The sequence below is a fragment of the Apaloderma vittatum genome, unplaced genomic scaffold (assembly GCF_000703405.1).
Source record: "Apaloderma vittatum isolate BGI_N311 unplaced genomic scaffold, ASM70340v1 scaffold9948, whole genome shotgun sequence".
Taxonomy (NCBI): Eukaryota; Metazoa; Chordata; class Aves; order Trogoniformes; family Trogonidae; genus Apaloderma; species Apaloderma vittatum.
Window position 1 is genome coordinate 2,343 of NW_009729034.1, and position 27,432 is coordinate 29,774.

A 27,432-nucleotide genomic window follows, 5' to 3' on the forward strand; every position below is an offset into this window, starting at 1 on the left:
CTAGTGCCGTGTCCAAGCCACATGTTAATAGAAGATCTCGAACTGTCACCACAAGGTGCACCAGGGCAGCATGTCTGAACAGCATCATCTCCTTCTCATCTATTTTACCTTTACAAATAGAAGACACAAGTGTAGTCTGCATAAAATTTCAGAAATTATATATGCAATCAATTTTAGATTTTTCACTAAACACACTTAAACAGACATAATCACGATAAAGTTGGTTTGGTGGTCTTGGCAAATATCTTACGACATAACATAACTTTTCCCATGTCACCTGACCCAGAGCAAGTGGGTTTTTGTAAAATGTGTAGAGACAGGTGGTGCTTGCTGGAGGAAGGGATAACAGTTCCCTTAGGCATGCCATTAAATCCATGCTGCCTTACTGATGTTAGTAAGTCAATCTTTAAGTATACACTGAAACTTAAAATTTTCCCATCTTCTGGTGTGTCATACAAACCCAGCTGTTCACATTACTATTTCCTTATCTGACTAATCAAATCACTAATTTTTTCAACATTGGTCTAACTCCATCCAACACATTTTCCAAACATTTCAGAACTCCTTCCAAGAAGTCAAAATGGCAGATTATGCCCTAATCAATAAGCAATTTTAAATCAGTGAAAACCTCAAATTGAGCTTTACACAGAACATTTTCAACAAATTTTAAACTATAAAAGCCACGTTCTTAACGTAAATGATTTGGGTCAGCTAGTCTTCACACATATAATGAGAAAAAATCTTATAGTCTTACAGTATTGATCCATGTAGATATTACCTTCTCTACACATAATTAAATTAACCTCTCCTGATGAGAATCTTAATCATCTTTGAGAAGGTAAATTTGGGGGACATCCGCCTCGTCTTGAATCCACACAGTAAACCAAACAATTTGCAGGCTACCTATTTTGCATTATGTAATTTTTTTTTAATAAATCTTCAAGGACTTGACTGAACAGGAAGGAATTACTAGTCTGAAGAAGGAAGGCATTTCTGGGAAATGCATACAGGGAGTGGTGTTGTTCATTATCTTAAGAAAGGAAATGTCACTGCTGCAGAGTAAGTGGACTTAATAATAAAAAGCATACTTCAAGATGCTAAAAATAGTTGAGGAAGATAATTAAAGAATAAATCATTAAAATTGATCAAAGAATTACTGAACAAGATGCATTATACAAGAAAAATATTAGCTAGCTCCATATTCTGGAATACACATAGCTTGTAATTCAAAAGGCACTTATTAGGTAGGAAAAATTAAATTTACAAACACAGCATATAGAAGAATTAGCTGGAAGCAGCATAGAAAACACAGATCCTGCCACTACTGTGTATCAAAGAAAGTGACTGCTCATCTCTGTCAATGAAGGTGCTGAAACTGAAGAAGTATGTCCAGCTCCTGACACCACTCACCATAAAAACTCAGTGAGAAATGCAGGTCACTTAGAAACAAAGCAAGACAGTAAGAAACCACATTTTATGATAAAAGACTGGAGCATTTGACGATACTTGGTACAGAAAGAAAAAACCAATAGGGGAATAATAATATTCTGATAGATCAATACCATCATAGTAAATGATTGTTTTTTATGTTAACAATGAGAAAATGCATCAGCATATTCTGGAGTAAAGTAGCATGAGACTGGATTTTGTGAAACCATTTAAAACCAGGAAGGCAAAAAAAGAGTGAAGCAAATTACCAGGGATGTTCTGGAATCTCCCATACATTTTGAGAAATATGCATTAGGAATGGATTGGATATGTTAGAGTCTATGCTTCTATGGACCTTCAAGCAAGAAAATTCTTATCTCATTCTGCTTCTTCAGTTGGGGACAAAACGCAAAACCTCCTTTGCACTTTTCCATCTCTTCAGTGCAGAAAATATTAGCTAAATCAACCTGATGGGTTTTTTTTGTATTTTAAACCGAAATGAGAGAAACCAAAGAGGAAAACATTTTTTACCACTGTCCTCGAGCTGTAGTCCAAAGACCCACTATTTCATAGGTCAATTTTGTGTTCAGCAACTTTGTATAACAAAGAATAGGTAGCCATTACCCATTTTCCCTTAAGAGAAATGTCTAGCAGATGACTATTTGCCTCATCAGCGCTACATCCACTAAAACTGTTCGTTGACTTCATTGCTGTAATTTCAGCAATTGGTAACATGCTGCTCGGCTAATCTAAAAGCAAAGAAGGCTCTGAAGTTTGAAGAAGCATGCCACTCAACTCGGCTTTTATTTTAGGCTACATTTCTACAGCATGTAAACTGCATTTGAAAGGATATAAGTTTTCTTAAATTAATCCTGAATTAAAACCCAGACTCATATATTATTTTCCTTGACCTTGAGAAGCCGTAGTACTTATCTGTATGCTTTTGTCAGCAATGTTTTCTTTTCTGTGATTCACTGATACTGATACAGGTACTGAGCTTCTACCTCATGTTTGCAAAAAGAGGGTTTGCATTTCTGTAAGCTTCCTCAAATTAAGAGATCCCTCCTGCTGACAATTCTATAGATCACCGGCAATTGTTCTGCAAAGACTGCTAAAATATTTTTGGTTTGCCTTCCTTCTCATTTGTAATTTAGTTTTATTTTGATTAAAATACAGTCAGCATGGATAGCAATAAAACAGAGACAGCTAAAGTTTATCGCATTACTTGTGACACAATATACTCGTTGGGTAGTAGACAGACTGCTATGTTATTCTTACAACTAGCTCTCAACTATGAGCAGTATAACTAAAAAAAAATAAACCAAAATACTCAATAGCTTGCTCTATCTTCCCCAAACACAGTCTCTATTCTGCTGTGAGGTTTTACTGACCCTATCTTCATAGGCAAAAATCTTTGTAAGCGGTCACTGATTTTGCTGGCTTTTGCTGTATTTTTTTCCTGGTTTTGTAGAGTTTTCACATGCCATATAGCAGAAAAATGAAGACAGAAAGAACCCAAATTAATATGGAATTTTCTCCCCCTTATTTCTAATACAGGCTTCACATTTTGCATAATGAAAACCTATAGCTACTACAAGGAAAGAAACAGCAAAAACACAGAGGCAGCTTTTAATTTCAAAATCTAATAAAAAAATAAAACATCTGATAGAGAAACAACGTTGCTGAAGCATATCTAAAATATTTTAAAATTAAATTAAAATAGAATACTTTTTCTATTACAATATTCAGGTTAATAAACATAATGCTGAAGAACTAGGAGACATTATTTTGGAAATAGAGTAAACTCATTATTATAACTCTACAAGGCAAACTGCTAAAAGTTTTATCATTAATTTATCAAACATTTTGAACCTTTAAATCTGTATCAGTATTAAAGAAGAAAAAATTTATTCTTTTAAAAAGACATACCTTCTTTAAAAAGATCGCACACCACTTTCTCTTGCTGTTTTAAGAAAAACCTTGTATGATCAAATTTAACGTTGTCAAAGCTCCAATTTACAGAAGCAAGTACACCCAAATGTGTCAAATCTTTTAGAACAGGAGCGGCTGCTTCTTCCAAGAGGCAGTATGCCTGGCATTGGCTTTCTGGATAGCACAAAACCCAAAACATAAGAATAAAGTTTGGTTTCATAAACTGCTACTAGACAAGAATATTCAAAAGACCTAGCAAAACATAAACAATACCAACTTCTTCATGAAAGCTGTAACATTAATAAAAAATAGTTGCTTTCCAGGGAGCCTCCTGGGTAGTGGAATTAAACTGATTCCCATAGCAGGCAAACCAGTTATTTCATGCATCTCATAAGGCAGCAGACAAGCTTTACTTTTTTTCCAATTGCATTAAAGGATTTAATTATATTTTAAAATATAATATATTCTACAATATATATAATTTTAATTATATTAAAAATATAATGTAAAAATAGGCTTATAGATGTTACATGATTCCCATCTCAGATGGGAACAGATGGAAATACTGCTCTACTTTAACCAGTTCTGTGAAGAAGACTCCCATTAAGCATGTGGTTGTGGTGGCTGCACTTCTGTGGAAAACCAAACTAATCTGTGCTACACCTACAATTTTTGAGCACTGTATGTGCTTAATTTGAGGCTGTAAAATATCTTGGATAAAAAGCTTCCAGGTTCTTCTCCACCATTTGTACTGTAGGACAGAATTGTCCTCACTGCATGTTCTTGAAAAGTACAACAGCAAGAGTTCACAAGGTTCTGTCATGTATGAGATAAATCCATAGTGGATTACTACGGTGTTAAAGTCACTTCCTATCAAAATGACTGCCAGCCCCTTCTGTCTCCAGTTATCTCATTTGCTGTCAGAGGAAAAACCTCAGGATAGACTGAGGGTACTGATTGACATGAAGAGATTTCATGTTCCTTGATCTAGATCAGACATAACTAAAAGTCTGTACTTTTAAGCTTGCATGCAATTGTCTTTTGTCTTAACACAGAATTCCATACCTGCTTTCACACCTGTGTCAAAATAAATATCTATCTGTTGAGAATGTTATCAGTCACAAGTAGTAGAGACTAAGCCTAAAAATTTCCGTATTTGTTTGAGTAGTACTATTTAATATAAAATTACACTGAAACCTTATGTAAAATAAAGCATATTCAAAAATAGCATACCTGATGCGTGAATATTGACTGTGACACTGTCATCATGCTCTTGTTCTTTTTCCTCTATTCCTACAGTCTCACAAACAGAACTGTCCTCTTTGTGAACATGCATATGCCGTTCTTCAGGTTGTAGTGCTAAATCATTATACCACAAGTGGACATATAGATACAAATATCACAATAACAGCTCAATGAATAGGAAAAATTATCTATAAATGACTCTACATGTAAAAATATTTTCAAATTAAGTAGTTTCTATGGCACATACATTTAATTTTCATGAACTTCTTTATTGTTTTAATGGAAAAAACATCAAGACACAGAGCGAGATGAGGCCCTGTCAGCCTTCACAGCCCAGGAAGTCAGGCATTACCAGTTTCCTCTTCCTTAGGGCAGAAATGCAGAGCTGGGAAAATTAAGGAGCTGGTTACTATAGCTCTGTAAGGTAGCTCCATAGGAAAGCTCACATGCCTTTATATGGAGAAAAGGGAGTCAGATGTATGTCTTTATTTCTGAGAGGAGTTTTGACTCAATAGGTGTCTCCTAAATATTGCTGATTTTTTGTAGTTAAGAATGTCAGTTTCTTCAGAAAACAAACTTACAGATACAGAGACAGAAAAAAAAAAAAGAAAAAAGTGTGGGGATATTTTTCTAGTTAAGTTAAAAATACCTTTTTGAAAACCTATACAAGATTGAAAATTGGATCATTGAACTGTTTCTACTATCTCCCTCCTGTGTATTTTCTGACTGAAATACTACATACAATGATATCTTTAAAAAATAATTCAAACAACAAAGACAATAGAGAAACAGCACTACAAGCAGTGCTGGTATTTCTTATTTTCAGTTTAATTTAGAATGACTCAATAAAAACTTTTCGTTATTACCAAGATATACAATAATTTACATGATTTCTACATCAATGTAGTAAGACCTATGTTTTTTAATGGGTTCTTTTTATATAGCAGAAGCACAGATTTGCAACACTGGGGTCTACCTGTAAACATAATCTAAACTGCATTTAACTTAGGTAAACCTCCACAAGCCTATTTGTAAATGTACCATGGCTTGTCAAAAAAGTGGATTTTTTTTTTTTTTGTTACGAGATGCAGTTCTAGTTAGAGTTCACTAGATGGTAGCATAAAACCTCAGTTCAGGTTACGTTGCTGTACTTTTAAAATTGGAGTTGTTGCTTTTGAGTCCATGGAAATGTTTTATGCATGTTAGTAATAGGTGGATTTTACCATCTCCATAAGCTTTCTATTAAACAAATATCTCAATTCTATTCTATAGGAATTATTTCTGAAAGCTTTTACACAGCTTTTTCTTTTTTTTTTTTTTTTAATGCTAGAACACAAAATTGAAACACAGATAAACGTTATTGTCAAAATTCTTCTATACAAGTCCAAAAATTGAAAACTTTATCCTTAAAAGTGAATCTGGAAATATGTCACTGTCTCCAAATATTTTGCATCACAAATATTTGGTTTTTTAAACAAAGAAGGAACTTCTATTCCCTTTCTGCTATTTTGTGGTTTTGTAATGTTCAAGCATAGTCAGAAATTCTTTCAGAAGCACTGCCATCAACAAAAATTGGGCTATCAGCTACTTTGTTTTTCTCAATACCTGTTTTATCTCATTGGTTGATGGGATTTGCACCAAGGCAAATGGCTGTCATGGGTTTGAGTCTGGTGGGGTTTTTGTAAAAGTGGGGGGAGACTCGTGTGAAACTTCGAGACTCGTGCGAAACTTTGAGAGTCTCCCCCACCCGCGGGAAGAGTGGGCCCTGCCTGTGGCCAGGGCCAGGCCAGTCAGCGCCTCTGCCATCAAGGCATTTCAGAGGCGACCCCACTGTTCTTGCTCTCTCGTTTGGTTTCGTCTTCTCTTGAGCTGTCCTGTCTTTAACGTTGGGGAGTTGTTTCTCTTTGGAAGAGAGGGAGGTGAAAGGAGAACCAAGGGGCATCGCTCTGAGAAGAGTCCCAGAGGAGAAGGAGAGGGAGAAGGCTGCTGGAGCAGGACCTTTCCCTGCAGCCCATGGTGGATGAGATGCAGGAAGGGGATTGCCTGTCAGCTGAGGGACTGATGGCAGTGAGAATGTCCAGGATGTGTCAGAACAGGCAGAGCCCGGAGGCCGAGCATCAGCAGGGGACATGCCCGAAGCAATCTGTGACCCTGAGGGACTCACAAGGAGGAAGAGGATTGCCTCCTGTGAGGTGGACACCACATGGCAGGAAGGAGAGACTGTGAGGAGCTCTCTTTCTCCAGGGAAGATGCCGAGGACAATGAGTAATGGTCAGGTGGACTAAGCCCCCCATGCCCTGCCACCCTTGCACTGATAGGGGTGAAGAGGTAATGGCGGATATGGGAGCGGTGTGTAGAGGAGTGACGTGTATATAAGATTGGGTCATATTTATTGATGTATTCCTCTCACTGTCCTAGTTTGTAAATGGTGTGGTGAATTAAATCTATATTTTTCTCCCCAAATTGCTCTGGCTCTTTACCCACCATCTTAAATGGTAGATTACTACCCTCCATATCCTCAATCACAAAACCTTGAGACTTTTGAGTTGAAACTGTCTCCCTCCACATCACCGTGGAAATGGGGTTGGGGGGAGGAGTGAGCTGGAGACCTCATGGTTCTTTGTCCTAGTCAGTTTTTTTCCAGAACCTTTAACTCTTGCTCATTGTCTAGTCTACATTGGTTCTACAAAACTAAGAGTATTGATAATTAGTATTTGATAACTACAATTAATTTGCTAACTATCAAACTATTGATGACTACTTCCAAAGAGACCAGGAGCTTGGATTCAAAACGTGTGGATGGAAGAGATCTTCTGAGTAAGCACCATTTAGAGTTAATTTGCCAGAAAAGGAATAAACTTAGATGTTTATTTCATAGAAAAACACTTCTACCACCAAAAAAACTCCACCCAAACCAAAGCACTCTCCCAAACAAAACAAACAAAATCCCATAAGCTATCTAAAGGTAAAAAACAAAAGGTAAGATCCTTTACTGAAAATTCAGCTATATTAAGGATCATAAAAATGTTAATACCGAATTCAAATGATCCCCCCCTCCCAATAAATCTACTAGCATGAAATAGCATCTATTGTAACCAGTATAGGAGAGCAGAATTAAACCTGGAAAAAGGGAGAATGAACTGGTTCACATACCTTTTTCCGTACTATCTACACCATTTCTTTCCTCTCTTTCGGTGAGTGTATGGTTACATCTCAGCATGATAAAGTCGCTCAGATCAGAATCATCATTGTCCCATTTTGTAGCAAGTGCAAATGATGCAGGCTTTTGACTTCTGGATGAGTCGTCTTGTTCAGAAGACACATCTTTACAGCTTACTGATCCAGCTGATTTGGGTTTTTTCTCTTCTTGGTTTAACAAATAAATTGCCTCTTCTACATTATTCTTTTTTGTGCTCCCTCCAGTAAGCTCTTCCACAGATGTATCTGTACTGTGAATTTTGGCAGAAGACGTAGCACTCATGTGCACGGCAAAGTGCTGCCTTCGAGTCTGTGGTGACATGTAAATATTAATTTCTTTGTCTGATTGATGTTCTTCAGCAGAAAGCAGTTCCTGGTTTGTCACAGAATTCTTCTCTTCAAGCCAGCCTAAACAAAACACATTCAATTTCTTCACTGTGACATAGATTTTTCTCTTCCTTCTCTTGGCTGGAGTTAACTACTTTGGATAACTAAAGAGAAAGCATTTTTTAATTTCTTCTTTCTGCCTTCCCAGATCATTAGAATCTGCTTTTAGAAAATTTGTACTAATTAGTCCTAAGCAAAAATGTAAAATGTTGAGAAGGCCATGCTACTGCTTGGAGAAGTTCTCACCATCTGCATGATGCTTACTTATGTTAGATTTCTAGGAAGTGGGATGCAACACATTTCATTGGGAAGAAAGATTAAAACACCAACAGAATCTTTTTTGAGGAAAAAAAGAAGCATGCAGTTAGCTCCCTCTAAGATGTGCTTCACTAGAACTGCATTTTTTTTTGCACTGCGGATCCACATCCATGTTAAATACAGTAGCTGAATACAGTGTGTATAAAGCAATTAGGTGGAAATGTTCCTTTATAAGCAGTGCCTATTGTTTCACAATATATCACTCTACTGTCACTCCTTGGACTTCTACAACCACAACTGATGCCTTGCAGTCACATCTTAGTCATATACTAGAATCTAAATAACTTGTTGCATTTTCTAAGCATGCTTAAGAGTCCATAACGAATGTTAGACCACGGGTGGTTCACATTTTAAACCATAGCTGGCATAAAAAAACCCTCTGGATTGAGTCACAAAATAAAAAATTTTCACTGTAACTCAGTCTCCCCACTGACCTTCTGCCGATAGGACTATATGAATACCTGCTTTATTAAAATATTCCAATGCAAAATTACTATTATTAAGAAATTCTCCTGTATAAAACTTTTATTAAAAAAATAGTACGGATGGTGGAGACTACTTTTCACCTGCACATTAATAGAAAATATAACTGTGTAGTTAAACACTTTCGTTCCTACAATTTGTTCTAAGTTCGGGAAAGTACACCTTAATTGAAGTAGTGTTGCTACTTCACATTCTTACAAAACATTTTGTTCTTGAGAATAAGAAATCTTCCTTTTGCTTCCTTGGAGTACTTGGAGGTACATAACTGTCACTGTGTGATTCTCTGTTGAAATACCTATCTTTGCCTTTTTAGCACTTCTCTTAAAAGAAAAGAAGATACTTACTTTCTAACTGATGTGATGTAAATAGTGCGAATGATTCCATTTCTGTAGGAACCAAACCGTTTGCTTGACTAGCATCCATATTTAATTGCTCCAAAGGTTCTGTGGAGACTGGTTTTAAACCCAAATGAAGCCACCAGCCTTCCTCTAGTGAGATAACCACTGGTGCTTTCACCTCAGGTAGTAGCATTGCCATCAGTTCTGTAAGTGAATAATGCTGATATTCAAGTTTAAAAGTCTGATGCTCTATAAAAAAACAGAAATCAAAATGTAATATTAATAATCTAGAAACAGAAAAATAAAATGCTGTTTTGGAAAATGAAAGTTCTCGAGTACTGATGACCTACTAAATACATCCGTTTTCTATACTTTCATGTGTATTCCAGTGTCCATTAATAGACTTAAGAGAAAAGCAGTTAGTGTTATCAGAGCAAGTGTGCTTTTTACTTATTGAGTGTACAAGTAACGAGGGTGTTAAACTTTTTTCAGCTCTAACGATGTGTAGTTCCATTGCTAAAGTTATATATGATGGTTTTGATTGTCTGTGGGTTTGTTTGTCATGCTTACAAAGACTTAATACAATCCTTACGTGAAAAAATAATATCATTGCACCTACCATACATTATTTTCAACTATAAATAAACATACAAATAAATTGGACAACATAACAAGTCAATATACATAACTTAAACCTGAGCCTTATGAATGAAGGTAAATAAACTGAAATGAAAGAACAGTGGTAATAAGTATTTTGGAGCTGTCAGAAATAGCCTTGATTTTGTATATTTTGCTTCCTAACATGAACACTATTGTCAAGTTATTATTCTTCATTAACAGTACTTTTCTATTGATTGATACATATTTTGAATGTAAGGAAAAACAACACACATTACTCCGTAATGAAATAAAAATATTTCATTCAAATTACCTCCACAGAACGATGCATGACATACCGATGTCTACTTTGCCATACTATAACTTCTTACATGTGCTAAAGAATCAGATAATACAAACTTCAGAGGGTTACATTAAGTGGATAAACTTCAATGGCTCCAAAAATGTGCTTTGTAATATAACATTATCTTCTTCACTGTATTTTCTCCATGCTCATGGAATTCCTCGGAATCAGTTAGAAATTGATAATCAATCAGAAATCCTTACCGACAAGCAAAAGAGAATGCATGCTATCCCGATACTTCTCTGATTGCCATACCAGACATTCCAAGTACTCTCTAGAGGGCTCTGTAGTTAAAATACTAAGAACATAAAACAAGGCTTTCAGGTATGAAGTGTAACAGCATTATCTGTTGAATTTTTACTTATACAAAATAGATCTACTTTCTCTCTGAATTTTCAGTTTATTCATTTTTCATTCACTCATTCATAAAAATTTTTTCTCGTCCATATAGAAGGTAATTTCATGCAACACCACGGTAAACAGAAAGGAGTGAAAGGAGCCATCAAGGCTGAGTCACAAAGTAAAATGGCACAGAATGAGAATTCTGTCTAGATTGTGGTTCCCTCATGAATAGGGTATTTAAATCCTTCATGCATATGCAAGAAAGATAGCAAGGCAAAACCTGCTAGTCTCATAAACAAGTTGAGAAGGAAAGGATGAAGCAGTCCTGATCCTATGTCAGCATGAAAAGGCTTAAATTCCATTGTTTGGGGGTATCTCAAAACCACAACACTACCTTTTTCCTGTATCTCTTCTGGAGCTACTGTAGGTGACACTTGCTCAACATATGTGTTGGCCATATGTGTAAATACACAAACTTGCTATATACATAAATATTTACTTTTGCCTACTCCAAAAAGGAGACTGGATTTACAGGCTATTAAGTCCCCCAGGGGAAAGAGGTCTACAGCACCAAGTGTCACATCCTTTTTCAAGCTGCCCTGAGAAGCTAGAGATACGGATGATGCACTCTGTTCATTCTTCCACATGACCCACAAAATACAGGCAGCTGTCTCAAAGAACATAATTACCAATTCACAAATAGACTAAAGTTATTTTTGCCCTAATTCAGAGGATTTATGCTTTAGAAGATTTACAACAGGATTTATTACTAAAAAGCTTTCGTTACCTGTTGCCAGAAAGAGGAATAGGTTCTTCTTCAAGTTCTGTGCACAGAAAATTATCCCATGATCTTTGCTGTCTGCATGGAGGACTTAAAGGGACTTCCATTTCATCTTTCAGGTTTGGAACGTATTTAGCTAGAAATTGCATAACCCCCCCCACAAATCAGAAATAAAAAATCTAAATCATAAAGCTACTTGTGAATGAAATGTGCATGCTTAGGAAGTGTTGGATTAAAACATAAAATATTCTCATGGGACAATTCACTATTTAAACAATAAAAACCAAATTCTTTGCATTTAATTTTCAGACAGTTTGGGCATAATAGTGTGTATGTTACATTCCTTTATTGATTTTGTAATGTAGTTCTGGCTATGATTCTTATGATTAAGTCACCAGGTACTATGGCTGAGATTCCTGATGGCCTTCTTAGTCTCCACATAAATGAAGACAATTAGATGGGAAAGAAACTTCAGACAATATTGTGGTAGCTGTAAGATTCAGATAAATGGAACAAAGGAACTTCAGAAGCAGACAGAATTTAGAAGGAAAAATTACTCTTTCAAGCAGAATTAGTTCTCACTGTAATTTCTAGGGATGACAACTGAAATTAATTAAAGCATCATTTTTTAAACGCAGTATACAAACAAACCTGGAATGTTAAAAGTCCCCTGCAAGTCACTTTTCACATCACTTTATATGCTAATCATATAAAAAGTGTATATTTTAATGGATTATTGCTTTTTACTCAAACCAAGTAAGGAATCTGCAACTTCACAGAAAACTTCATTGATTTTTGTGGCATTACAAAACAATTGTCAGTTTACATGATTGCCCTAGTATTCATCTCTCTGGCATTCTTCTTATAATATTTCTTGTTAAGTTTGACAAGAAAGTAAAGGTCACAAAATTCACAGTTCCTCCATGTTCTGTGAAAACTAACAGCCAGAAATATCGCAAGTAAGTAAGAGCTTCCTTAAGGAAAAACACATGTAACAGATTCCCTATTTACTCCAACAGGCAGTAAGCAGCTGCAATCACCGTACGCTCACTGTTTGGCCAACTGGCACACAGCAGGCTATGAATCAGCCACCTGCCCAGCTGCTTACAGCTCCTCCTCGTCTGACCTAACAAGTAGACTGTGCAGCAGGAAGGACAAAGAACAGTGTTAGAAAGTCAGGGAATGTACAGTGCAATTTGGGGGGGAGAACAACAAAAATCGAGAAATAAAAGTGGACACACAAGAAAGAAACAGACTTCCAGTCAGAGTAAACTCTGCTGTGAACTTCAGCTCACAAACTGCTTGGGGTTTTTGTTTTGGTTTGTTTTTTTTTTTTTGTAGTGAGAAACAAATTTAGCACTTTGAACAGGATAGGACAGGAGCTGAACTCAGGACAGCAAAAGGTCCTGGCATATCTAAAAAGAATAATTATTTCTCTTTGAATAATACTGTTTGTACTAACTCTTATCTATTTGTTTTTTGTCTTTTAGACTGGAACATTTTGACCAGCAACATTAGTCAAACTCTGCCTACACTTGGGATGCCATTTCCCTCCTCAAAGCATTAATGACTAAGTGAATCTTCTCATCCCTCATTAACTTTTTCAATAAGCAATCCCCAGAACTAGCAGGAGAGGAAGGCAACAATGAAATGTTTATAGAAATGCCATTATTTTGTGTCTGTTTCTTCTCTGAGTTCAGGCAAACATATTTCACTTCTGGCAACTCATGAACAGCAAAATTAATTACAAGGACAAGACTGCAGGGTATCACTACTGAAATACAACACCTGATACAGGAACTTCCATGAACAAAACATCAGTGTCTTGGGAGTGCATGTGCAAGTTTGCAGATCTTTATCCTATGGATCTGACTATATCCTAAAAAAGCCCCAGCAGACACGGAAGCTGTCTGTGCCCCAGTGATTGAATCTCTCCTGACAGAACAGCAGAGCTAAGCCAGCAAGCTGGCAATAAAGAGAAATGCCACCACTTTCTTTTAAAACCAATTTATATAGTTTAACTACTCATCTGCTGCGGAGGAATGCACAATAACGTGGATAAGATTGTAGTCAACTTATTACTGTACGTGAAGGAGAGTGTAAAACTGCTCAGATCTGCTGCTTAAGTGCCTCGTGCTTATCATAGGCTTTAGAAGTTAAGAGCAGTCAGATACCTCACTAGATCCAGATTACATTTAATCATGCTAGGCAATAATCTCCAGGTGGAAACCTTTGTCTTGGTAGGATAACGTATCGTGGGTTTGCCTTAAGCTTTTATATCAGACACTTTGAGCTGATATGAATGCTCCTACCAAAAGCCCACTACAATACCAGGAGTGGGATGCTATTAGCCTGAAGAGAACAACCATCAGTCCAGCTTAAATCATATCAAAAATACAACAAGAAGGGTGGTCCATCGTCTAGAGAAAACTCAAATTTCTCAGGGATTTTAGTAACTGCTGCATGGAAAAATATCAAGGGAACATGCACTGGAGGATAATGCCGCTACTGTCCAATGCAATAATGGATAGACTTTTTCCAAGACAGGATATACATTAGGATGAGAGGTGCTGCTTTATACAAGTATTGCCACTGCCTAGATCACATTCATTTGTAAATGTCACTCTTTGCATAGGCTTTTCTCCATGAAATTAAAGGTGAAAAATATTAGCACCGCAGCCATTTTTCTGCCTCTCTTAGTCAGCCAACATAAGCTGTGAAAACAGTAGGGCTGGCAAGAACATTCATTATTTTGAGAGGTTACACCTGGAGCCTGAAGAAATTTTAACTGAGGTTGGATAGTTAGTCTGTACAGTCAGACACTAAACCTGTCTGGCATTGGTATGCATTCTAACTAGCTGCACTGGGTTCGCCTGGCCGGGTTTCAGTGGCAAGAGGGGGGGCTGTAAGGGTGGCTTCTGCAAGAAGCTACTAGAAGCTTCCCCTGAGTGTGACAGAGCCAATGCCAGCTGGCTCCAAAGACTGACCTGGCCAGATCCAAAGAGGGACCCGCCACTGGCCAAGGCTGAGCCCATCAGTGATGGTAGGAGAGGAACGCCTCTGTGAAAACATATGGAAGAAACGGTGGAAAATGAACTGCTCCACAATATCTGGCGGCGAGAGAGAGTAAGGACTGAGAACAGGTGAAGATACCAAGGTCAGTGAAGAAGGGAGGGGGAAGATGTGCTCCAGGTGCCAGAGCAGAGAGTCCCCAGGGCTGTGGTGAAGCCCATGGTGAAGCAGGCTGTCCCCCCGCAGCCCATGGAGGGGACAGGGTGTAGATGTCCACCTGCAGCCCATGGAGAACCCCACGCCAGAGCAGGTGGATGCCTGAAGGGGGCTGTGACCTCATGGGAAGCCCGTGCTGGAGCAGGTTGCTGCTGGAACCTGTGTCCTGTGCAAAGACAGAAGCCCACGCCGGAGCAGGTTGGCTGGTGGGACTTTTGTGACACCATGGGGGACTCGCGCTGGAGCAGTTTCCCCCTGAAGGACTGCGCCCCCTGGAAAGGCTCACGTTGGGGCAGTTTGTCAAGAACTGCCTTGTGTGAGAGGACTGATGTTGGAGAAAGGTGTGTAAAGATTGTCTCCCATGAGGGGGACCCCACAATGGCCCAGGGGTAGAGTGAGAAGTCCTCCCCCAGAGGAAGAAGCAGCGGTGGGGCAGTGGAAACAACATCAGATGAGCTGACTGCAGTCCCATTCCCTGTCCCCCTGCACCACTTGGAAGGGAGGAGGTGGATAAATTGGGATTGATGTTAAGCCTGGGAAGAAGTGAGGGATGAGGGGCAGGTGTTATTTTTTTAAAGATCTGTTTTTATTTCTCACTACTCTTCTCTGATTTGTTCTTTAATAAATTTAACTAATTTCCCAAAATCAAGTCTGTTTTGCCCAAGACAGTAGATGTGGGTGATCTCCCTGTCCTTATCTCAAACCATGGGCCCTGCATTATATTTTCTCCCCATTTAGCAGAGAAGGGGGCTGACACAGCAGCTGTGTGGGCACCAGGCTTATGGCCAGGGTCAAACCACCACATCAGTATGTCTGACTGAGTTTTCAAGCTATTAATAATGAGTATGTATAAAGAATTTCCTGATGCCAATGTGGGAAAAGCTGGGATACAACACACATATTAGTAAATATTCAATACTTTCCATTTACTTCTGCGGAAAACAACTACATGACAACTTCCTGATGACTCAGTATTACTGAATTACAAAATGTCTGCACAGGGGTTCTGAATCTCTAGAAGTCATAAACTCGGTACTTCTCCCTGGACTGTCCTCCATCATCTTCTTTGAAAAGATCTATCAGACTTTTAACAAACTTTAAAATGTGCTCTTTGACTCCACAATTTTAATCAATCTGTCTTAACTTTCCTCTGCCCTTTCTGAGTCAAATCATAAAATGGTCAGGGTTGGAAGGGACCTCAAAGATCATCTAGTTCCAATCCCCCTGCCATGGGCAGGGACACCTCCAATTAAATGAGGCTGCTCAAGGCTCCAGCCAACCTGGCCTTGAGCACTTCCAGGGCAGTGGCACCCACAGCTTCTCCCGGCAACCTGTTCCAGTGTCTCACCACCCTCACAGTACAGAACACCTACCTTACATCTAGTCTAAGTTGTTAAGATAGGAAACTCTAAAAAGCTAATTAAAGTGCAAAAGATATAAACAACACTTGCAGCCAGAAGCAACGTGAAGGAACTGTAAAGTAGGTCAAGTTTAGCTTTTAAAACTTTTGAAAGGAGTATGGCACTTCTACATGCTTAAGGTGCAGGTAAAAAGTAGCAGATTACACAAGGCACACATTCTTACATCTATATGTTGCCTGTACCCCCCAAAACAGAATATGGGGACAATAATTTGAAAAATTTATTCTAAATATCATCCCTTGTATTACGTATATTTTCCTACCTGACTCACAGAATTCCAACATACTTCTGCTATTAGCGGAGCAAGCCTCTTGCAGCATGGGACAGTACTTGGAAATTTCTATTTTGTATGTAATTTCTGCTTTGAGATCTGAAAGCAGATTTTAAAAGGTGCCATAAATTAAACATTTATTCCTTTTTCCTGTCAAAGCATTTTTTTCCTTCAAACTTCATATGGAATCCCCACAATATATGATATGAAAAATTACAGTTATGCTTAGCAACTCCAAATGCTGTTGCTGATCAGAGCAGTACTCAGTCTTATGCCTTAAAAGTGTCAGGAAAAACCCCACAATATAGTATAGTCACTATCTTAATTGTTCAAAATTTTTATGACTATAGTAATGTGATTTCTGGAACAAGTAGGTGGCCTAAACGTAGTTTACCAGGAGTTTGTGTATGTAGATTCTCTTCCTTCTAAAACAACTAAAACGGAAAAAAAAGAATAATAGACTGATGTCTATGTACAAAACTCTCAAACCTCTGCAGTGGATGTTGGGTCATCCAGCTTGGAACATGGCATGTAGGTTGTGATGTACTAAATGAATCAGAAGAATGCACATAAAACTCCCTTATACACTTTAAAAAGTTTTGTTCATATCTTCAATATGAGACCGGATTACTTCAGTCGGCTGCCTTACCAGAAACAAAATTCAGCACATCCCCTCCACACTCAGAAGTATGAATATTGCTTCTTTGAGCTGCTTTCCATCCACTAAAGAAGTGGTTTTCCTCACTTTTTAAGCAAAATGAATACAAATTTTTTTTTTAAAATAAAATCTCGGGCACTGTCTTTTTCTTTTAACTACACCAAATACTGTCATGATATCAATCCAATAGCTAATAAAAATCCTTAAAGTTGTATTTTTCTGTAGTATAAAATTATTTAACAACTTTTCTTAAACTCCTTTAAAGAAATTACTATTGTCATATAGGATATTTGTGTTACCCATGGAAATATTTAATCCCTTTTTTCCAGAAATGTGCTTTCATGTTTGCAGTTACAATGTAATACAAGCAATTTTTATAGTATGACTGTACTGTGTACAATTCTCTTAAAGATGTCTAAGTAAATTTAATTACAGATAAGAAAACATAACACTAAATATATTCACAGTAGACTGAATATCAGGAATCACAGCTCATGTTACATTTCTTTCCAAGATTACAACGCAACCATGGATTATATAAAATAGCAAATTATTTCCCCTTGGATAATTTAGGAGACATGTTGAAAACTCAGAAATTTGGGTATAGCACAGTTTGTATTCTCATACAGAGAAATTTCATTTGATAGGCTGTGGTAAAATTCTTAAGAGAACTGAATTTAAGAGCTAGATAGTGTTAAATGTTTGCAAATGAAAAGAAGATCAAGTCAAGCATTTAAGAAAACCAATCCTCACCTTCTTTGATCAATTCTTTGCACATGTCCTCATCAGCCATAGCTTCTGGAGCTAAATTTAACAATTCTTTCAGTTCCAAGTATGATGGAATCTTAACAGAATCTGATCTGTCATGGAGTTTGCAGAATTCTAACTCAACAGGCAGCATGAAATACTGAAAAAATGTTAATCACAACAGAATGGCTAATAAATTTCCTTTGATGTTACTGTACAGTCTAAGCTTTTTCAAAATCTTCAAATAGCTTATTTCTAAACCATTCTAAGAGATTTTAAGAAAGAAGTCATATGATCCTTAGACTGCATACACAAATATTTGCTCAATACAGAGAAACAAATAGTGTTACAGTATTTCAAAATGAGTCAGTGCAGTATAGAGACTAGATCTGAATTTATAGTTCCTAATCAAGTAAAATCCTCTTCTATTTAACTGAAAGCTTGGTGTTTAGAATTTTGAAAAATGGAGCAAAAAATATATTTGACTTCTTTTAAAAAAAGAAGCCAGACTGGGTCTCCAAATCCCAGACCATATCTCGGAACTCTCCTATGCACATGTCATATCTTCCTATTCCAGTTCATTTTGTTCTTAGTGTAACTACCTACATTAGGGTCCAGGAGAAAAAGCTGACTGGAGTGGAGATTCCCAACAACAGCACCCAAGAATTAAAAAACCCACACATAATACCAGTGTTTTAAAATATCCAAAATATGAAGAAGACTTATATTTGGGAAGTATGAAAATTCTTCACTAAAATGACTGGAAGATGAACAAAAACTTATGTATAACATAAAGCAATCTCTTATAAAATATTTAGTAAGAGAAACAACATGATGATACCTCTTCATCTTTTACAGGTATGGTACAGAAGTCCTCTTTAATGCCCTGCAATTCTTTTTTGCTCTCTTCTATCTCCATTACATTTTGGAAAGTCAAACATTCTCTTTAAAAGATCATAAAATAAAGCAAGTGAATTCTTTGTGTTACTTCATATCTAAGGCTGAAAGTCTTAGCAGTATCTTTGGTAGCCATGTGTGCCAGAAGTTTTTTTTTTTCTAAATCCACACTTTTTTAAGAAAGCAATTCCAAGTGATGATGTACTAATACGTCTAATTAACTGAAATTATTTTTCAAGAAATAGTATAGTATATTATATACAGAGTAGAACCAGTTAATACTGGAACTTGCCTTAAAAAAGTTACAAAAAAAATTAAAATTGTTCATCATCTCAACATAGAAGTCCTGTCATGTAAAAACACTTTCTGCAAAAGCTGTGGAAATGTCAAGTTTTTCTGCTATATACAAAATTTCTGTAATCTGTAACACTGACATTATTTCTCTTTTCATTTTTTTCCTTTCTGTTTTCCAAAACGACTCAGCACCAAACAAGGCAGAGTGTGCTCAGTATTAATTAAAATGAGAACTAAAAGTATGTTCCCTGGTTTAAATGACAAACTTTTAAAATGCCAGGAAGTAAAACGCAGGAGTCAGTCTATTTTGCCTTGTGAAGCAAGGATACAAGGAGAACAGGGATGAAGATTTTTCAGGTAGAAAGAAAACCTTTCAGTAGGCTTGAAACTCATGGCCATTACAGGCACTAATATAATGAGTTTTTAGGGAGACAGCTTCCTCATTGGTCCCTGCCACCATTATTCTCCTGGAGGAATATTTTAGACTGAAAAATATATATTGTTCCACACCTAGTCTTACAGTGTTCACAGAATTTTATCTTAAGTAGAAGTCTGTCTAACTGTATCTCTTTATCTAAATGCATGTCCTTGTGTGATCCACTAGGATCACACTCCCATCCTGAGACAGCTGGTGGCTTTGAAACTGTGGATCAGCAGGTCAGAGCTATTTCTGTAAAGGTTCACACCAACATTTTTTTCTCCCATGACCGGTATTTCTGAAAGTCATTGCAGAATTTGGATCATGTTCTCTTTGCTGGATATTTACAGTAATCACACATGAACGTAGTCCTATGTTCAAGACTCACTGCAAGATGAGGGCTCATGTTTGAAAATACAGGTAAACAACCCCATTCCTCCCTGTTCTGTCACTATATAGGTACAGGTAATAAATAGATCAGGTTAAATCTGCTTTGTTTGCTTTTAAATCGTGTGAAGGAAGTGCAAAGGAAGCTGTACAAGTCATTCAGATATGGAGTATACTTGTGCAAAATCCAGCCAGGCTTTATGCAGGTATGTATGTACATGAATATATTTACAAAATACTAGCCACATTCTGAATATGACTTGTACCAGTCTGGTGTTCCAGTTTTTTCAAACTCCTGACATAAGACAGAATTCAATTAATTTCAGTCAACCTAGACATATGAAATTGAGTAAAGCCATAATAATAATTAATATTTGAACTTGAAGAAATACAATTCCCCAGGGTAAGAGCAGGGATTTACTGACAGCATGGCTGAAAGGAGAGGGAGAAGGAACACAGAAGAATGTGTAAAATCCTGGCCCAGCTCAATGCCATTTTACTGATAGGGAATCAGTCTGAGGGATGACCAGGTCACTTAAAGATGGACATTTCTGCAGTACTCCAAAACTGAAATCCTGAGCATATTTCACACATAGAGAATACAAAATTTCTATAATTTCATTTATCCCGTTTTCTTAAATAATGTGTAGAAATTTCATCCTACCAGTTTTTTCACAAGAAGAAAAGCTGATGTTGCAAATATAAATTAGTTAAAAAGTTAACATACAACAGAAGATGTAAAAATGTTAATGGCATTAGACAATGGCTATTATTTATGTTTAATATTATACAACAATTTGTAGATACCTGAAAATTTTCTCTTCTGTTAAATTTTTCCCTTCATAATCTAAAAGGGGATCTTTCACTAAAAAACCCTGTAGTCTGCTCAGAAGCATAGATAAAGTAGGCAGCTTTTTACGAAAATGTTCAAGGTTATCAATAAAAACAAGTTCCTCTTCCAGGCATAAATCTGAAGAAAAACATGAAAAAAAATAAAACCCAATACAAACATAATAAGAATTATCAGAATAAAAATAATTATTGAGCAACTGTTGGAGTGCTATATATGTCAGCAAAACAATAAATACTTTTTACTTTAAATATTTTAGGATTTTAAGCTTTAAATGCAACACAGCCTAAACTTCCAATGGTTCATGTGATAAGTTCTGGTGGGTTTTTTTCTTTTCTTTTGTCTTACTTGACACTTGTTCAAAAGAAAAGGTAGTATCTTTTCATTCCCTTGTTTGCATTGTAAAATATAATAAAGGAAGGGTTTGGCTGAGAAACTTAGTTCAGTGCAATTTTTTATCTAGAAATTCTCTCCACACAAATCTAAATCTAAATGTTCTCTAGTTCTGGACCAAGAAAAAATTTATTAACAGAAGGAGCAGAAGAAAAAATAGGTTACGAATTATTGCAATTTTGAGAAAGATGACATTACGGACCATAATTTTGTTGTAGTTTACACTACGTCTCTCCATGAGACAGAAATGATGCAGTATTCAAAACCTGATACAATCCTTTATATTTGCAATATAATATACACATTCTACACACATATTACACATACAGAAGGGAAAAAGGAGTTCTTCCTTTTTTTTTAACAACATGGAAGCTTCCTCATTCCCACATCTCCTTTTCACTCTCTCACTTCTTTCCTTCTGGAAGTGGTGGATTCTGATTATATTCCCCCAAAACTGTTTTATGTTACTAATGCAAACAGATCCCCATAAAGAAATTCATCAATTAATAATTAAATGCCTTGTTGCAAAGTGCCTCTTTTTAATGAGATGAACAGTTCAGGAGAGGCTACTAAAGCTTCTAGTCACCTATAAAGTACCTCCAATAGAAAAAATTACATCTTCTGATATAATTTACAAAATCTCCGATCTATTCTTTTCTTCAGGTAACCAGGAAGACAGAGTAGGAAGCACCTCAATATTCAGGCAATTACGTGTTAAAATCAGTCGGAAGATAGACTGCTCCAATGACATAAACTTGATTATGCTGTCCTCAAATGATATCTCACTTACTTTGCGTTAATTCAAATAAAGCAGGATGAATCCAATTATGCTAACACTAAATCCAGACAAACGAGGCAGAACTTTGCTTTTCATTTGTATTTATTATGCCAATTTAGCTATAGTTTTTATTAATTTTTACTATATTAATTTGTATTGCATATTTTTTATAAGTTGCAACAGTACTGGAGGTGTATGAAAAAGGGAGGGCTTTTTTTCAATTAAACTTGTTATTCTAATGTGATTTAAGTATTTTTATTACTGCATTTCTTTGTTAATTTTAATAGATTTTAACCTCTTACTCTCTACCTCAGGAAAGCATGCCAATGCAAGAATGAACTTAGGTATTTACTGAAGTGCCCTCCTGAAGTGGAACAGATGCAAACACATAGCTAAGTGCTTTCCTAATAGAGAGTTTTAAAACTGGAGCAATAAGTAGAGTTTGAAATTCACAGATGCCAGTGTCTGAAATCCATAAAATTGAACCGAGTTGTCACTTTGTGATTTTAAGAAGTGAAGTTCCACGTTTTTTAATATGCTTATTTCTCAGAATTGTAACCTGAATGCACTATCATCATGTTCTTTGATTTAGTAATTTCTGATCATCAAAGCACTTAAATGTTTTGATAATTTGCTCAAGTACTTTATCAACTGGGGAGAAAATATTCACATATTTGAATGCAAGTTTCACTGTGCTATCATATGCTAGTGTAAATTCAGTGCTCTTCAGCTTAATAGTACAAAAGATGGTTGTCATTCCACTGTGACCTCTTTCTCATAACAGACAGCATATGAAAACAGAAAGGCTATTATGAGCATGCTAAATATTGAAAACTTGTTTGAATATAATAATCTAACATAATTGTGAAGAGTAGAACCCTACAGTTACTGACTCAACCATACCAAGTTTCTAGCTTTTCCATTCAACGCGCTCCATATTTCAGAGGTTTTAACTTACTGTTCTTCATCACTATAGTCTAGTAATAATTTACGAGCTATATTTTAAATGTATGCATAAACTATTACACTAAACTTCATATCCTTATTGGAAACTTCTTTGCTTTAAACCAGAACCTTTAAATATTACAGTTCTTAGTAAGTATTATATGCATTATTTCTTAGATTACACCTCAAAATTGAAATGAGTAGAGACATTTATTTTATTCTCTGAAAGGAAAAACAGTTATATTAACAGAAATAAGCATAAAATACTTTAATATTCACAAGCTGATAGAAAAAACCCTCCTGCAGTAATAAACTAAGCTGTCTAGAATTCAAATATAGCCTTCCTCTATTGCAAAAAAACAGATTTGAAATTATAATTTTAAATCTTACATCATGTTCTTTTTTTTTTCAATACAAGTTAGATATTTATATATTATACCACTCATAATATTCCACTTGTAATAATTTTTATGTTAGTAAATTTCCCTGGTTTTCCACTCTGTATCTTCATGCTTGCAGTGAAAACTAGTCAGTTTTGTGCTGTTAGCAAACCAGAGGACATTAATTAGCAGGTTCTCAGTTCTTTCAAAACGGCAGCTTTGAAAAATGTCAGAATTAATACTTGCCTCAAAAGTCAACAGATTTTTGCTAACATTTCCTTCTTTAATGCAAGTAGAAAGAAAAAGGGTTGGCAGTAACACATCATTACACTGGAGGATAACTATCGATGGGCTAAATCAATACATAAGTCATCAGAATAGTGAATAAACTAATGTTCTCCCATTAAAAAAAAATCTAGTCTACTTAGCTCGCCTATTTATGTTTAAGCACAACAAAAATACACAACTTCAAAAAATATGACTTTTAAATTAAATTTATACTGTTTTTTTTTCTTGCCATGTGACACCTGACTTGGAAAAAGAAATCTGGTTGTTGATATTAAGTTCCTAGTAAAAGTGTACCTTGTACAATACTGTATCAAGAACTAACTGCCTTCTCTTTGTCACTTTGGAAGCTCTGATGATTACATTATTTTCCTTTTCTTAAGCGATATAATTGATAGATATATTAAAAAAAACCAAACCTGTATTACAAAAAACACACAAACACACCTGATAGTTAGAATAATAAATTACAATTGAATCAGTTGAATTAAGCACTTTCTCAACATTTTGTTTTCTATGATCAGAAGTCATTATATCTGTGAGGGCACTACTAATCATAGAATTTCAGAAAAAGCATAGGAACGCTACCCAATTTTTATTATCTTAATTCCAGCAACAACGCAGAAACTGCTTACTTCTTCCCTCCTTAACATGATAAGAGAATATCCTGCAAGAACCTAATTTTATTTGAGGTAGAAAGGATCATTAGCATTTTGATCAATGACTGATAAGTTCTACTTAATTTAATATTTTTTGTCGCCTTCTGCCATATATTTTATCAGCCTGAAACTTCTTTTGGCTTGAACCATTGAACCTTGAACCATTAAAGCAAGCCCTGCTTCTCCAGCAAATAAATCTCTTAAATGGTTATAACTTCTGCAACTGAAAAGGCTGTCATCACCCAAATGATGACTTAAATGACTACAGATCACACACAAAAAATTAAGGAAGTTAACACGCTGACTAGAAGAGCAAATTTGACACTTTACCTTGCCATTGTTCTTTAAATTCAGTGGCATAGTCAATCTTCAAGTATTTGTCTTGGGTGGATTTTTCCTTAAAAACATTCTCCATCAGAAAAAAATATTCTTCTATGTCAGTCTGCGAGCAGGGATTTGAACTTGGAATAACTTCTATTAATTCATTACCAATATGGAAATTTACAGAGGAGATAGGTCTCCTAAGGAGCAGGAAAAAAATACCTTATGGTTAAGCTGTTGTAAAAGCACTGTCATAATTTTTCTGATTCCTCAGTGAATCAAGGCCACTCAAAAACTGTATCTTCTGAAGAAGTTTGGAAATTACATAGTTGTTATCATTATTCACTAGATCAATGGGCAAATTAATGTTTAATTCTTCCCCGAGAAAAAGCCCTTTAGGTTTACTCCCAGTATTAATTTGAACAAAAGGATAACGGCTGGAAAAAAGCATCAAACTCATTGATGTCAAAATATGTACGAAAAAAGTTTGCTGATGGGTTAAATCTATAGTCATGTTTCAAAAATCATGATGAAACTGCAGCTAACTACAACAGGAAAAAGACATGATACATGAAGAAACAAACTCACTTCATTTGTCTGTCACTTTTCAGGCTAATCTCAAAATTACTATTGTCAGGGAATAAAAACCAAACAAAACCTTTTGCCAAAAAAACAGCAAAATAATTTGACTACAGAAAAAAAAATCATGGTCCTCAGCTAATTATGCATCTGTACAAAATATCTGTAATTAATATTTAAAATATGGTTGTGCTAGTGCTATGTTATACATTTAAATTGGTTGGAATAAAAAAACACCTTTGATTGATGAGTGCTGGCATTTCTAAAGAACCCAAATTTTCGGCTCATTTATACTTCTTGAACTTAATATTCTAATTTCAGAGAACTGATTTCTCAATTGTGCATCCTATTGATTTATTCACATTTTAATAATCATTTGCATTACAAAGTCTTGCTATTTTTTAGTCATCTGGAGGTAAATCTCATAAATGAAATCAACAGAGGAGTGCATCTCTGAATTTCAGCATAGATCTTGCTTAGGCTACAACAGCAAGGAATCTCTACTACACATCTTAAAAAAAATCAACTGTTTTATGTTGTTGAGTACAGTTCAAAAGTTAATTTTGAAATTACAAGCAGTACAGTTCACAAGCAATAACTGTGCCATATTGATAATAATTAGTATCCAAACTTTAACATGGCACAAGCCTTTTAAAACCCACAAATCTTAGAACACTGTGCCAAGCCACATGCAGGCCACCTTCACCAAAATCAATGGGTTTCCCTATAGTTTAGACAGATCATGCCAAAGTGAGTTGCTGATTTGAGACTACATGGGCCAGACTTTTCCAGAGCCAAGCCCTTAGTAAGGCTGGTTCTGGAAAACGGTAAATACTTGTGGCTTAGGGCTGGGCCAGCCACTAAAACATGGACAGATATTCTCTAACCTTCTTCCCCCAGCAATCGGGAAGGAAAAGGGAATGAGGCAGAGAGACAAGTTAGAAAACTAAAACAGCTTTAATGAAACAACAATAGAAATAATAGTGAAATGATAAAAATAAAGAACTATATACAACTATATATAAGTGTGATATTGAACCTGACTCGTCCCTGACAGCAATCCCCACTGGTGCTGCAGAGCAGGAGGCACTGGGGCAGCCCCAGACTCAGCGGTGTTGGGCAGCGGGACAAGGGGAGCTGGATTCGGGAACTCAGGATCAGAATCAAAGGCAGAAGATCGGACAGAGTCCTCCTTGGATGCCGACTGCTGAGGAGAGAGGCCTAAACCTTTGTGATCCCTCAGTTTTATACTAAATATGATGTATATGGAATAGAATGCTCTTATTGGTCACCTGTCCCGTCTGTAACTCAGCGGAGGTGCCACCTTTTAGTTCCTGTGACCCCTCTCACTACCCGGCACCCCCAGCGTGGCACACAAGAGCCAGCAGTGGCCTTGGTCACTGTAGGAGTAAGTATCAGCAAGAGCCTTTCTGCATCCCAGTCCCAGGCAAGCCTAGTGCTGCTATTTTCTGTAAACAATTAATTCTCCAACCACGAGTTTTCTACAGATTTGAAGATTACATAGATTTTAGACTAGTCTGTAAAAAGCCAAATGTAATTTCTCTATTTCTTTCATACTAATGATTGTTTGAAAACACAAATAGACACAATTTACTGGTTTTGCAGAAACATATTTTTCTTTCATGTCATATATGCTGTAAAGACTTGCTGCAACCTGTTTTTAAAATGAACTCTATTCCAGCATTCATTTGATACATTTTGACTTTAGATACTTAACTTTAAAATAAATACATCGATCTTCGACTGCTGTAAAGCAAATTTTACTTTTTATAGCTTTCTTTTACACCTTTTCAAAAATTTGTAAATACTCTTCTTCGAATAGCTTCATCTACAGTTAGAGGAGGTAACTGTCGTAGAGATGGATGGGGGAAAAATCTCCTCAGGTTTCATTTTCATGTTCATACACAGATTTCAGGGACTTTCTCCAATGTCATAAATAAATTACACAACCATTACAAAAGTGACATAAAAAAAGGAGAGAACTCCTTAAAACCACAATACTACTTTGAGTTAAAAAGCCATCTTTAAACTATCTGCTACAGAGTACAGCTCCAGTGCACTGGACTCTTGCTACTGTCAGAAAACATTTCCATATTCTGTTATCATCATTAGCACATGAGTCACAAAGTACTTGAATGATATCAAAGGAATCACATATGTTTTTAACTTAAGGTTACTGACTTTTCCAGGAAATCCTCCACAGCTAAACTTTTCTTCCATTGATCCAGTACTGAAATAGTGACCATGTTCTGTGTTGATGTAACTGAGACAAAAGGAGAGAAAAAGAATCACACAAAAAATACTTAAATTAATTTCTATTTTTAGATACTAACTAAACATGATGAAACAACACTTAGTTTCCATTAGCAAAAGTAAATGCAATCACACCAAAAAGACACAAATACTTTTTTATATATGTTTACTCTTTATGCTTGGAAACCCCTAGGTTTTTTTCCTGCATCTCAAAATGTGAACATCATCTTTCCA

The 27,432-nt window shown here is 36.1% G+C and overlaps 1 protein-coding gene across 1 annotated transcript; it reads right to left on the reverse strand.

The window, feature by feature from the left end:
• LOC104277613 (chromosome unknown open reading frame, human C9orf84) lies at positions 1-27,165 on the reverse strand (the record flags this gene model as incomplete). Its single annotated transcript, XM_009874299.1, has 13 exons — positions 27,127-27,165; positions 24,355-24,466; positions 20,542-20,704; positions 18,580-18,682; positions 17,745-17,898; positions 16,325-16,432; positions 11,420-11,549; positions 10,494-10,588; positions 9,336-9,578; positions 7,759-8,211; positions 4,594-4,719; positions 3,358-3,534; positions 1-108 (listed from the first exon to the last, which is right to left on the reverse strand). Coding segments are annotated over exons 1-13 (2,011 nt in total), but the record flags the coding sequence as incomplete, so codon positions are not given.
• Between the last annotated feature and the right edge of the window lie 267 nt (positions 27,166-27,432).